General features: G+C 49.5%; 2 protein-coding genes across 2 annotated transcripts in view; one reads left to right on the plus strand and one right to left on the minus strand.

Annotated features, from left to right (window-relative positions):
* The window catches only part of ADCY7 (adenylate cyclase 7), a 95396-nt gene extending 92262 nt beyond the window's left edge, over nt 1–3134 (plus strand). The window contains 1 exon segment of the mRNA XM_015419257.1: nt 2682–3134. Within this exon segment, the coding sequence (XP_015274743.1) occupies nt 2682–2819 (138 nt within the window). The 3' untranslated portion in view covers nt 2820–3134.
* Nucleotides 3135–6580: 3446 nt separating this feature from the next.
* The window catches only part of BRD7 (bromodomain containing 7), a 36625-nt gene continuing 28873 nt past the window's right edge, over nt 6581–14332 (minus strand). Inside the window, exons 13-17 of the mRNA XM_015419248.1 lie at nt 14229–14285; nt 11289–11403; nt 11043–11186; nt 8884–9027; nt 6581–6789 (exon numbers count right to left, since the gene is read on the minus strand). Coding sequence (XP_015274734.1) covers nt 6731–6789; nt 8884–9027; nt 11043–11186; nt 11289–11403; nt 14229–14285 — 519 coding nt within the window. The 3' untranslated portion in view covers nt 6581–6730. The remainder of the gene's footprint in view (nt 6790–8883; nt 9028–11042; nt 11187–11288; nt 11404–14228; nt 14286–14332) is intronic.

Here is a 14332-nt window from a genome sequence, read left to right on the forward strand (position 1 = left end):
GCGCGCCCCCCCCCCCGCCCTTTCAGCCTTGCTCCTGGCCGGGGCCACACCCAGTCTGGCCCCCGCATCCGCAAGGGAACACCTTCCCCCCACAACGCAGCTGAAGCCAGTATCCATCCGTGTCCCACTGAGTGCCTGTCTGGCCAGACTCGGCTCACCGGGAGACAAGTGTTCAGTTCTGCTCCGTGCCTGGTCTCACCTGACCACTCCCTCCCCTGCGTCTGCATCCGGTCTAACCCTGGGGAAGTGGCGCCGTGTTCTTCTTGGCTCAGGCCCAGCTCAGGCCCGGCCTTGTCCCTCTGCCACGACGTTGCTGATGAATGGTAGGATGTCCTCTCCACACACGCATAATACTGTCCTTTAAGGTCTTCTAAGGAACTCCCATCCTGATCGCTGCCGAGGGTACCTGATATCTAGTTGGAACTAGGGATGCCAGCCTCCAGGTGGGACCTGGAGATCCCCTGGGATTACTGCGCATCTCCATACTCCAGAGATTAGGTCTCCTGGAGAAAATGGCTGTTTTGGAGGGTGGACTCTATGGCATTGCACCCCTCTGAGGTCCCCGTCCTCCTCATGCTCCATCCCCAAATCTCTAGGAGTTTCCCAACCTGGATCTGGCAACCCTCCCCTCCCCATCTCCCGCCGGTGGCCGGGGGGGTGACCTGGCAACCCTAGTTGGAACCAGGGGTCATTTCCCGCGGGAGCACACAGGAGCAGAGCTCCAGCAGTAAAGAGCCCAGGGGGCGGGCACATGCAACAAGCCACACCCCCTGCTCCCAGCAGCCCTCAGTCAGAGCAAAAAGCAGCCAGGTAAGTTGCAGAGCCCCCCGGTCCAAAACAGTCCAGTAACATCTTTAAGACCAAGTTTTATTCAGGTACAAGCTCTCCCTCCTCTGTGAGGGCAGATCTGCGCGTCCCCCCCCCCCAATAGCTAGCAATCCAAAACAGTCCAGTGGAGCCTGAGCGGTGGGTGTTGCCTTCTGACACACTTCCGGTGATGTCAGGGGGTGTGGCATATGCAAATAAGTTATGCTAATGAGTTATGCTAATGAGCTCCTGCACCTCTTTTTCTACGAAGTGACCCCTGGTTGGAACACCCCCTGTCTGTAGAACTCCTTATCCGGGGGGGGGGGCACATCAGACCTCTTCCCTCACCCTTTTAAAGACGACAGGCTGTAACTATTATTTTAAAGGGAGGCTTTTGCATTGCTGAAAGCAAAACTGAAGAATTATTGGAATGGCCGGACAAAAGTTTTCATCCCTTTGTTTCTGTCGTGACGTGTTGCTCCCTTTTATGGACAGGGGCTCATCATGTTTTGATAAATATTTGCTTTCCCCCCCACCCCAATGGTAATACTTTTAATCGGCGAGCCCTTTCAGGAGCTCCTCCCGAGCGGCAGAAGGCCCAACCGCTAGCTAAAACTTTTCCACTCTTACGTTCCGTGCCTAGGTTACCGAAGGGCATGATCATCCAAGCCTCTGGATCTACCGAAGGGAAGGAACACCCAAGCCTCTGGATCTAGGACTGCCCATAGGCAGCTGCTTGCTCGGGTGAAAAATCCTCGCATGGTATTCTTAAGTTCTTCAGCTCCCAAGGGGGCTATTTTGTACCACCAGCCCTAAAACTTTATAAGGCCAAAACACTTGCCCAGATGCTCTACGGAACACTGCTTGGAGCGCCTCCATCTAGCTATGCTCCTTTGGAGCTAGTTCAATTGAAATTTTTGAGAGCAGTACTCCAAGTTCCGAGATGCGTATCTAATGCAATGGTACGGCTAGAGACTGGCATGCTGAAGGTTGAAGCCATGATTGCCTTATACTCCATCTTCTATTGGCTGAAGATTAATTTGAACCCATGTGGACTAGTGCCCCTGATTCTGTCTGATGCCTTTGAATCTAATTGGCTGATTTCTGTTAAGCGGAAAATCTCGCTCTTGGGGTATTCTCCCTCAGCGCTTTTGGAGATGGGTAGGGACCGGGCTAAGTTAGAAATTAGACAGAGGATCAAGGATACCGAACGCCAATTAGATCTACAGGTGTCCCCAACATTTATAGTGCCAATTAGTAACAAATACATCGTTGCGCAGGCCCCATATCTTAAAGTTTTGGAGTCCCATAAACTCAGGAGGGCATATACTCTGGCTAGATGCTCGGCCTTACCCTCTGCAGTTCTCGAGGGTAAATTTAAAAAAATACCCCGAACAGAGAGGCTATGCTTATGTGCGTTGGGGGAGATCGAATCCCAGGAACACATATTCCTGAGATGCCCGTTATTTGAAGAGGCTCGTACTAAACTTATTGATCCCCTTCTGGCAGGCACTTCGGATCAGGAGAAGATAGAGAACTTGTTTCTTAACCTTGAACATACAGCGCTCCATCAGATTGCGAAATTTTGTTCCTTGGTGGTAGAAGTGCACCAGCGTGATGGTTGTCACTCGGGTTAGGACTGTTTGATTTTAACTGGTACCGTTCCTTTTGGGACTATATTTTATTCTTTTATACTATACTGTGCTTTAAGGCAGCGTGTTTATAGTTTGGTCCTAACGAACGTAACGTTTACAATGTTAGTTCTTTTTAGCTTGTTGAATTTTGGAAATTTTACTATCTGGCCATTGTAATTTATCTATTCTGGTTTTATATTGCTGGCTAATCGCTGCTACAATAAATTCATTCATTCATAGGTTACCGAAGAGACGTGCAGAATCCTGGAGAGCCTGGGATACGCCTGCGAATGCCGCGGACTCATTAACGTCAAGGGGAAGGGGGAGCTGAGGACTTACTTTGTCTGCACGGACACAGCCAAATCGCAAGTGCTTTGACTCGGAGGGGGAAACGGTGGAAAGCTTGTGGTCGTTATCGTCTCTCTCGTTCGTGTTTTTGAACGAACTTCCCTTCTGTGAAGCCTGAGAACTTTGCCTCCTCATGTGAAGGAGCTTATTCCAAAGTGCCCTGTGAAGGGTGCTGCCGCATCTCAAGAACGTGCTCCGGCTCAGAGTACGGGAAGCTTTTGAAGGATGTTTACAGTCGCATCTGCCCATTTCCGGGCGAGTTCGGGAAATTTCTCGTCAACGGATTATTTCCCTCCTTTCCCTGCCAACAAGGGAGATATAATGTGCTCCCCCCGAGCACATCTTTGTGGATTCGGAGTTGAACGTTTGACTGCCTCTTCCTTCGTCAGACTGCTGAACAGTATTGTAGGACAGAAGAAAAGACGCCTGACTCTATATATAAAAAAAACAACCCCTCGTTTTGGGATACCTTTTCTGCGTAATACATTTTCCTGGACAGAAGATGACAGGATCGGAAGGAAATGTCATCTGAAGAACTTTCAGAAGACTGTGTGATAAACTCCACTAGTTATGTATTGACCTGGACGTGTTAGCCTTTTCTAAATGGTAACAGTCACAGGGTTTGCAGTGGTGGACACCAAGTGGCTGATGTCTGGATGGTATTGTTGGTTGTGTAGCCACACCCCCTTTTCCTCTTAAGTTGCACCTGCTGAGTATTGACCTGCTCACTTTGAGCATTCTTAGATGGACCCGTCAGACCATTACGTAGCCCAGTGCCATCGACTGACTGGCGGGAATTTCTCTCGCCTGTCCTTCTCAGCTTGAGATCTTTTTAGCTGGAGATTCGAGGGATTGAAATTGGTATCCTGTGCGTGCCAAGCGTGTGCTTCGCTATTCTGGGCTCTTGTGCCACGGCTCAGTCCTGCTATCTAAAAGACAGCACTGCCAGTATTATCCACAACTGGACATCAGTCCATCTCGCTTCCGTAAGATGGCCCTTGCTTTGCCGTGGTCACGCACACCTGCTTGCTTTCACCTCCTTTTATGCTGCCCCTTGTATAGTAGCACTCTACAAGTAAGGAGAGGGAATACAAAACCAGTATCACACCAGCAGTTCCTGTGGCAAGCTTTAGGGGTTGGATCCGGAACAAAATTTCAGGACAGGCTGGAGTTCTTGTGCAAGCGGAAACACCAGGAAAAGACCATGGTAGCTGCGCTAAGTCAAACTTAGTGTAGCCCCATTTGTGTTCCCGCTTGTGTGAGATCTCGCACAACCGATTTCTGGGCTCTGTAATGCCTAGGGAGGAAAGCGGTAGATGTAGCACGTGGTCTTGCATCAGTTCCGAAAACTTGATCCTGAAGTATTTTCGCTGAGAGACCTTTTGTAAAAGGAAAAAGAAACTGCTACCAAGCCCTACAAGTGTGTGTGTTGGGTGGGTGGGACTGTAAGTTATGTTCCACGTGAAAAACATAACAGCACTGACTCACGCAGCTATTTGGCTGGTTCGGTTACTTGTCTTTTGGGGGAGAGAGACAAATTGCATTGAAGTACTTAGGAATTGTCCTCCAGGCCAGATGGGCCCAAGGATCCTGGAGGCTTTTTTACCTTCCCCTGGCCAGAGCAGGGGTCAGTGGGGATAGCTGTGAATTTCCTACATTGTACAAGAGGTGGGGCTGGGTAACCCTGGGGGGGGGGGTCTGTTCCAGCTCTCTCTTTCAATTTTACTTTATAAACAAGAATATCATGAAAACCATGATGTTCGTTTCTAAGCAAGAATACCATGAAAAACTTTTGACATGGTTGTTTTTCCCCCCTACATGTGGTTAAGTATCCATCGGCTGCATTTGTGTTTAGATTCTGCAGGATGCTTTTTTAAGTAGGTATAATCCTAGTTGATCCAGCAGCCTCTTTTATGCAGCCCACTTGCTTGGGGGGGGGGTGAGTTTACTGAAACCCAGCTGAAGCCGACGAGACGGTCTCCCAAGACTTCTTCCAGATCTGAGGATTTGGGACTTTTGTTACCGTTCGATTCTAGCTTTTTGGAGCGTGACCGACCGCAGAGTTTTCCGATGTGCTTTGCCTTGTAGCGTTCGTTATGATTACCATGTAATTAAATTGATGCAGGGGCTCGAGCGCCTGTTTTGGGACAGGAACAAATCTCTTCTAGTGGGGGGGTCCTTCTGCAGAGTCACAACTTTTGAGAGTCTTAGTTGAATAGAGTAGGTTACAGTGGGAAGGAAAGAGACAGACAGGACTACAGGGAAGCATCCACGATTGCCTTCTGGTAATAGCAGCAGGATAATGTGAATTATGTAATACATCGCTTCCAGTTGTGTGTTTGCATTAGGTTGTTTTTTAAAAAAAAATAACATACAGATGTCAGAATGCTTTTAAAGTTCATCTGCATTAGTCTGAAGGGTCTGTGTTTGCTCACTAACTATTTGGGACTATTTGTTACGATTGGTACTAATCTATGAAGCACATGCCAGCCACAGACAGCGAAGTGCGAAACGAAGGCATTAATTTTTTTTGTTTTACTGCTTCTGTTCCTGTCGTGCTGCGTTAAGGTAGCTTTGCTGAGCTCCGCGTTTCCTATTTCAAGGTTATTACCTTAAGTTAAAAAAGCAAAACAAAACTGGATTAAAACCTAGGGTGTTTCTGTTTCCTAACTGCTGTTTTCATTATGGTCGTCTTTAATTTGTGGATTCTAACGGCGGCTGCCCCTGGCCTAGACGGCCCCAGGCTAGCTGGATCGCATCAGCTCTCGGAAGCCAAGCAGGGTCAGCCCTGGTTAGCGCTGGGATAAGAGACCACCGAGAAAGTGCAGGGTTGCTATGCAGAGGCAGGCCGGGGCAAACCACCCGTTAGCCTCTTGTCTAAAAACTGTACAGGGTTGCTGTAAGTTGGCTGCGACTTGATGGCACGGCTGTGTGAAACATAGCCAAACAAAACTGCCATCAGCCAGTTCACACATATAGACTATGGTTTCCAGCCTCCAGGTGTCGCCTGGAAATTTCCCACTGAAGAAGAAGAAATTGGATTTACACTCTATCATTCACCCCGAGTCTCAGAGCGGCTTACAAACTCCTTTCCCTTCCCCTCCCCACAACAGACACCCTGTGAGGTAGGTGGGGCCGAGAGAGCTCTGACAGAAACTGCTCTTTTTCAAGAACAGCTCAGACAGAACTGTGGCTTGCCCAAGGACATCCAGCAGCTGCAAGTGGAGGCGTGGGGAATTAAACCCGGTTCTCCCAGATTAGAGTCCGCGCACTTAACCACTACGCCAAACTGGCTCTCCACACAACCAAGATCAGTTGCCCTGGAGATAATGGCTGCTTTGGAATGTGGACCCCCTACAGCATTATACTCTGCTGAGGCCCCGCCCCTGAGGCTCCGCCCCCAAAATCTCCTGGTGTTTCCCAGCCCAGAGCGGACAACCCCTAGTACAGCCAGAGACAGGACAATCCATTTGGCTCCTCGAGACAGCAAATTGTGTTGTTACTTCTGAAACATCCCCCCCCCTCAAAGGTAGCTCAAAGCTACACTCTCACGCCACCTAATGGTAGTTGTGTGGGCCCGAATATGTCACTTGAGCGGACACCCCTTAAAAAAAAAAAAAGCTATGGGGCCGCTATGAGGTCATAGAAAAGTTCTCTTTGGAGTGTCAACAGGCTGATGATGCGAGAGTCCCCCCAGCGCACACTGTGGAAGATTGACTCTGACCCTGTTTTCCCATGAAATTCAATCCAAAGAGCGCCTCAGAGCCGACAGTAGAAAAGGAGGCTCGGGGTTTTAAATTTTTTAATAAGAATGCAGAAATGTCCCCCACACGCAATAGTAACACAAAGGGGGGGGGGCAGTACATGCTTCAGGACAAACGTTGTCATCCCCCCCCCAACATACACACATGCAATTTATATTTAGAAACTGTTCTAAAGCATCAGGTGGCAAGTGCTTCACAATCAATGGGAATGGGAGTTTTTGACGGTTCCGGCACATCTGGAGGGGAAAGAAATCCAACACAACAATCATGTCACCACCACTTTGCTTATTTTGGCTAAGGAGCACACTTGACTAGATTCCTGACTACAACTTGTCACCTTGAGCTTGGCAAATGTTATTGAAACTGATGCTCCGTCTGTTCAGTCTTACCCACAACTTAAAGCCCTTCCCAGCCTTGGGCCTACATACTTCAAAAACTGTCTCCTTCCCTCTATCCCGTTTGCCAGCTATCTGTTGGGTCATCCTACCGTTTAGGGTGGCCCATCTGGAACCGACCAGCACCCAGGGCCTTCCCCATCGTGGCACCAGCTCCGTGGAAGGGGCTCCCTGAAGAAGTGATAGGGGCCCTCTCCTTAGAGAACTTCAGGAGGTGCTAAGACTCTGGTTACATGCCAAGGCTTTTGAAAGGGTGCAAACAGCAGGCGTCTTTTTTTTAAAGGGCAGAAAGATTCAGAGTGTGCTTCCCCCCCCCCCTTTTTAACGGAAAAGGTAATATTGTTGTAAGCTGCCTTGAACCACAAGATAGGAAAGGTGGGATATAAATATTGCAATAAATAACATGAATCAATTAGAACACAAGAAAGTAAGAACCAATGCTCCCTCTAAGCTGTGGGGTCTTGTGAGCTACTGGCATTAAAGCTGTGAGTGAAGGAGAAGAGATTGGATTTATACCCCGCCCTTCACTCGGAGTCTCAGAGCGGCTTACAAACTCCTTTCCCTTCCCCTCCCCACAACAGACACCCTGTGAGGTAGGTGGGGCCGAGAGAGCTCTTTCCAGAACTGTCCTTGAGAGAACAGCTCTGACAGAACTATGGCTTGCCCAAGGTCATCCAGCAGCTGCAAGTGGAGGAGTGGGGAAACAAACCCAGTTCTACCAGATTAGAGTCCACGCACTTAACCACTGCACCAAATTGGCTACTGCATAAATTAGTTTGCTCTGGAGCCATCCTTCCTGAGCTAAGACAAAAAGGTGTGAGCCAGAGGTTATAAACTGTGAGCTAGCTCACACTCAGCTTAGAGGGAACACTGGTAAGAATCCACTTCAGGGCCAGGGGTTAAGAAAAAATAATTGCCGAATTAATACTTAGTAATACGGTATGTTAAGCATCTCAAAGGCTATAAATCATAACTGAAGTATAAGGCTAGCTAATATTATCTTTGGGCTGCGGTGGCTCAGTGGTTAAGACGCTGAACTGTAGACCGAAAGGTCGGTAGTTCAGCAGTTCGAGACCTGAGTGCCGCATGACGGAGTGAGCGCCCGTCTCTGGCCCCAGCTCCTGCCAACCTAGCAGTTTAAAAGCAAGAAATTGCAAGTAGATAAATAGGTACTGCTTCAGTGGGAAGGTAACAGTGTTCTGTGCGCCTCGGCGTCTAGTCACGCCAGCCACATGACCATAGAAACATCTTCAGACAGCGCTGGCTCTTCAGCTTGGAAACAGAGATGAGCACCACATCCCTAGAGTCAGATCTGACTGGCTTTTGAGGAAGGGAAACCTTTACCTTTACTATTATCTTTACATCGTGGATGGTGGGGCTGAGGCTAACAGAGCTTGTCTTGTCTATTACCCCCCCCCCCCCCCCCCCAGCACGTTCATGGCAGAGCCAAGACCTGAGCGGCCTTTCTCATCTGTCGTTCAGATTCTTTCCCGTTCGTGTGCAGCAACGGGAAAAAGTGGGGTTCGGTGCAGTTTTTAAGCCTGGAGATCTAGGCTTGAATGACAGCAGAAAGCAAAAGCCTAAAGTCTATTCCTGAGTTTTGTTGGGTCTGCGTGTTCAGTTCAGAGGGCTGATATTCAGAGCCTCCCTACTTGAAGGCAGAAAACCTCTGAAGCCCAGTGCTTAGGAGGCAGCTTTGAGAGAAGGCCTTGGCCTCCATGCCCTGTTTCTTGGCCCTTCAGGCCAACTGGCTGGCCACTGTGTAAAACAGGACAGACCACTGGTCAGATCCAGCAGGGCTCTTCTTCTTACGTAATGCGGTCACTATACGGAGGCCGCTTCAGTTTGTTCCATGTGAGGAACTCACTCGTGCCTGTATGGTGCCTGCAAGGACCAATCTCTACAGGGAAGGTGAAATGTGCTCTGGCTACTCACCATCGGTCAGGTCGACAGAGTTGTCTCCCGTGTCCCTTAAAGGGATTGAAATCCCCATGGCCTTCCGGATCCCGTATGTGCTCACGATATCGCCCGGAGCCACTTGCTGGGCAAGATCTTTTAGATTATTGGTCACTCTCTCAGCTGGAAAAGATACAAGAATTAAAAGGCGTGGCTTATTATAAGCTTCATTTAAACTGATCCCTTTTGTGGGGTGCCTAAATGCAACCTGGAAGCCCTGCAGTTGGGCGACATGAAACTCTGTTTTCTTAGCACTGTAAGTCGCACGTTCCTGCCCTCTGAATATGAGACGGTTAAGAATATGAGCTAGAGGGCAAGATGCAAACACCATTCCTCAGGACTACAGTTCTAAGTATGCTAACCACATGGAAGTAAGCTGTACTGAATTCAATAGAATTTTAAAAAGCACACTGCGTAAGAAGACAGAGGACCACTGCAATCACAGCAACATTTCCTAACATTTCCACATAACATTTCCTAAGGGTGCAAGCCCTCCTAATTTCTAAAAAATGTTATCCAGGGGGTAGCACGTAACTCCAGGTCCTACCCACCCGAAGATAAATGGCGACAAAGCGCATGAGAATGAGATAATTTCTGCTCTCTGATCACCAGGGCCGACTCGCCTAGGGTGCGCCAGCCCTCAGGGGCGCCAAACTGCGCCCCGCCCCCCGCCGCCATGGGAAGGGGCCAGGAAGGAGAGCAGGGCCGGTCTGCTGCCAAAAGCCCTGAATGATGGCTTCCCTGCTGGGCCCTGCCGCAGGAGGAGGAGGAGGTGGCGGCGGGCGAGCGAGCAGAGGCGGGAAGTGCTGGGGGGTTGCGCCCTGCGGCAGCTGAGCCCCCCCTCCCAGCGAGAGAGAAAAGAAAGGCGTCGGGGATCGAGGCCCTGGTCTCTGCCTGCCCGCCCCTCTCGCACACTCTTAATCTCTGTCTCTCTGCGCCGGCGAGGCGGGGAGGGAAGCAGGGGAGGGAGGAAGGAAGGAGGGACGCCGCCAGTAGGAGAAGCAGGAGGACACCCGGTCGGGGTGCAGGAGGCGGCGCCGCAGCTCGCCCGCCCTCCCCCCCCATGGAGGAGGAGGCAGAGGTGGCATGGCGGCGGCCAGCGGGGACTCGCCGCCACCAGCAAGAGAAGCAGCAGGACGCCCAGCCAGGGCGCAGGAGGCAGCGCCGCAGCTCACCTGCCCTCCCCCCTCGGGGGGGGCGGCATGGCGGCTACCAGCGGGGACTCACCATTTCTGTCAGCAGGAGAAGTAGGAGGACGTCTGGCCGGGTCGCAGGAGGCGCCGCCGCAGCTCACCTGCCCTCCCCCTCACCCCTGGGAGGGGAGGAGGAGGTGGCAGCAAAAGGGTCTCCAGGCCTCACCGGGAGGTTGGCATCTGCGCCTCGCCTAGGGCGCAGAAACACCTCGAGCCGGCCCTGCTGATCACTCCGCGGGAGACAGAGGGCTTTCCCGCATTTGATATTTCCTCACCTGTGACTGTATTATGTCTCCCCCCTTTTCTGCATGTTTGTGGCTCCCTCTAGTGGTCACTTCAATATTTCATCGCTGTATATCTGTTTTATTTACAAGCACTTTAAAAGAACTCATAAATAAGCTGAAGGTACAGAGATGAAATATTGAAGCGACCACTAGAGGGAGCCAAACGTGCAGAAGAGGGGAAAAAATGGTGCAATATAGGTACACAGGTGATGAAAATAAGATCATGTGCAGAAATTCCCTGGAACAGCCACTGTGGAAATACATGGCACAGAAACCTTGGCAGGGGATGATTGGGTATAAACTGCAGCCTCTCCAGGTGACAAAAAGCTTGGACTGAAATCACCTTTGGGTAACGGAAAACCCACCTTGGTTTCTTTACTTGGCTGACAACAAATATAGCTAAAGGTACCGGAGAAATCCTGTGTTTGGATTAGGAAGTTGCTACTGGACTCCATACAAACCCAATACAAGAAAAAGGCTCAATTCATACAAACCCAATACAAGAAAAGGGCTCAATGATAATTCACTGTAAGTCAAGCATTGAAGCACTCAACATTTAGAGGGGGAGCTGATTATAATCTTTCAGTCTTCCCTCCCCATTTCTAACTGGCAGACTGACCTAAGAAGTGGAGCATGACTGAACATTCAGAGCTGTGCTCACCCAAATGCATCTCCTTATAAGATGGTCCCAAAAGGCAAATCATGTTAGGCGGTGGCTTCGTACTCAGCCGCTCGTTCTGAGCGTCTTGGAGCTCCCGGAGTAGTTTCGTGGTTTCATCAAGTTTTCTCTGGAAGACTTCTGCCTCTGTTGAATCAAAAGGGAGAGGGATGTGTGTTCGCAATGCAGCCCATGCGCCGACGCAGAAGCCAGCCACGCGGGAGCGTGCTAGGAGACCCTCGTACTCACCTTCCGACTCAAACTCCTCCATGTGCAGCCCGAAATTGGTCACGGCTCTCAGAGCGGTAAGCCTCTCCTTGCTAAGAGAGGAGTCAAGCCTACTGGTTGGTTCCATTTCTATGATCTGTAGATGGCAGCAAACACATGATTTTAGATTTCTAGCAGAAGAAATGTATATAGCACACAATGCAAGCTAATTATGTTTTTTTTGGGGGGGGGCTCATCAAGGTAACACAATAGTTACCACAATTCATTCCCTGCTTTCTAATATGTAGGCCTGAAATGAAGTAGATCGTCTTAGTACTAGACAGTGTACCAGTAGTTACTACGTTGAGGTTCCTTTCTCAGCTCCTATGTGTTGGCACCAAAAGCCTGAAGGAGGCCATGGAAGACCCTTCCTCCAAACCCCTTCCCCAAAGTATATGCCACTGGAGGCTCTGATGGGGTGAAAAGCCACCTTTCTGCCTGACGGGACTCAAGGCGGCTTACGATGTAAATAGAACATGAAACATAAAAACGCATAAGATGCCATGAACTAAAAACAGAGATTTAAAATTGCCGATAGGCAGAAAAGCTAAACTAATTGAATGCCGTCCTGAATAAAAGTCTTCAGCTGCCTCCTATAGACTGAGCTTGAGGGGGCCAGGCGCACCTCACTGGGGGAATCTGTTCTTGAATCAAATAGAAGAAGAAGAGATTGGATTTATACCCTGCCCTTCACTTGGAGTCTCAGAGCGGCTTACAAAATCCTTTCCCTTCCCCTCCCCACAACAGACACCCTGTGAGGTGGGTGGGGCTGAGAGAGCTCTGACAGAAACTGCTCTTTTTCAAGGGACAGCTGTGCCAGAGCTTGTGACTGACCCAAGGTCACATCAGCAGGTGCAGGTGGAGGAGTGGGGAATCGAACCCGGTTCTCCCAGATTAGAGTCCGCGCACTTAACCACTACACCAAACTGGCTCTCACACCAAATAGCCGCCACCGAAGAGGCTGTTGCATAACCACCGGACAAGTTTCTTTGGTTGGTAGCTCAGTCAGAAGGGCATCTCCCTGTAATCTTCATTCTTGGGCCATGGACATATGGGGGGGGAGACAGTCCTCCAGATACACTGGCCCCGAGCCACGTTGCACCGTCAAGCTGGAACTGGGGAATTCCATCTCTCTGCTTGTGATGAAACTTGGGACCCCAAGGCCAGTCATTCTCTCTCAGCCGAACGTCCTACCTTGTCGGGTGGTGGTGAGGATAAAATGGATGAGGAGAGAAGCATATATGCTCCCCTAAACTCCTCGGGAAGAAGAGGGCTTTAAAAAGGTCCGAACTAAATTATTTTGATTTCTCAGCAGTGCCGCCTCCCTGCCACAGGTATGTTAACTACCAAAGCGACGACCTTGCCAAGACAGCATGAACTTTGAGGGTGTGAGAACTTACATGACACTGAACAGCTGAAACACGTTCCTTTTAATAGAAACACTCCAGCTGTAAGTGCTGCTTACAACTGAAATCTTAAATGAGATGTAGCCATAGGTAAAATTTGCAAAGATTGGTGTCTTTTGACTACACACACACACACCCCTAGAACTGTAACAATGAACAGCCGCCAGACACAAACCCGATCAACCACGGCTGGCCTATTAGCATGGGCAGGGCTGCCAACCTTCAGGTGGTCGTACAAGAATATATATCACCAGAAGTCATTTAGTAGAAAAAGAGATGTAGGAGCTCATTAGCATAACTTGTTTGCATATGCCACATCCCCTGAGTTCACTGGAAGTGTGTCAGAAGGCAACACCCACCACTCAGGCACCACTGGACTGTTTTGGATTGCTAGCTATTGGGGGGGGGGGAGAACGTGCAGATCTGCCCTCGCAGAGGAGGGAGAGCTTGTACCTGAATAAAACTTGGGTCTTAAAGGTGCCACTGGACTGTTTTGGATTGCTAGGTGGAGGGGGGGAGAAATGCACAGATCTGCCCTCACACAGATCTGTGCAGAAAGAGAGAGAGAGAGAAAGAGAGAGAGAGAAGGAAAGAAAGAGGGGGAGACAGAAATAAAGAGGGAGAGAAGGAAAGAAAGAAAGAGAAAGAAAAAGGGGGAAAAAGAAGGAAAGAGGGAAAGAAAGAGGAAGAGAAGGAGCAGGGGGTGGGGCTTGTTGCATGTGCCCGCCCCCTGGGCTCTTTACTGCTGGAGCTCTGCTCCTGTGCGCTCCTGCAGGAAAGGACCCCTGTATATCACTGTGTACAATAAATATGTTTATGGTAAAACAATTCTATGCTTTATTCTTTTTTAATATGTTTTTCAATATTGTTGTCTAAATATTGGTATCAAATATTATCAAAAATATATTTCACCTAAACAACAGAGAAAAATATGTTTCACCCAAATAATCCATCGAGTGCAGGTTTACATTCAGACAGCACCTTGTCAGTAACACTGTCACTAGTCCCACGGGACTCTAGTAATTGACCCGTTTCGAATGACTCTTTTTCAAGGACCGTGATGTATATATAAAGGACGTAAGGCGCAATAATTTTTCTTTGTGAGCACAGAAGCTCTTTAAAAAGCAGCATTGTCTAGGGTCCCATCGGAACCCTTGCGGCAAACATAATAACCTATCTAAGTCAGCCTATCTCTCAAATTCTATCGGGTGGTAGCTGGAGATCTCCTGGGGTTACAACTGATCTCCGGGTGACAGAGATCAGTTCACCTGGGGGAAATGGCCACTCTGGAATATGGAATCTATGGCACTATACCCCACTGAAGTCCCTCCTCAAACCCCGCCCTCTTCAAGCTCCACCCCCAAACTCTCCAGGTATTTCCCAGCCTGGAACTGGCAACCCTATAACATGGGCGTAATTTGGCTGTTTCTTGCTAAATCAACAGTGGATCCAATGACACCGATTCCCGCAGCTTGTTTGCACCAGACGGTTGTAGTAAGCAGCAGAAAAGCATCACCTCGGTGTCTTTTATCACGTCGGCTCTTCCAGACCGGCCGTCAGTTTCATTTGCTGGCTGTGAATGAAAGAGGACCCGGTGAGGTGTACAATACGTTTAATGGT

This window comes from Gekko japonicus, unplaced genomic scaffold, assembly GCF_001447785.1.
Source record: "Gekko japonicus isolate JY-2015 unplaced genomic scaffold, Gekko_japonicus_V1.1 scaffold111, whole genome shotgun sequence".
Taxonomy (NCBI): domain Eukaryota; kingdom Metazoa; phylum Chordata; class Lepidosauria; order Squamata; family Gekkonidae; genus Gekko; species Gekko japonicus.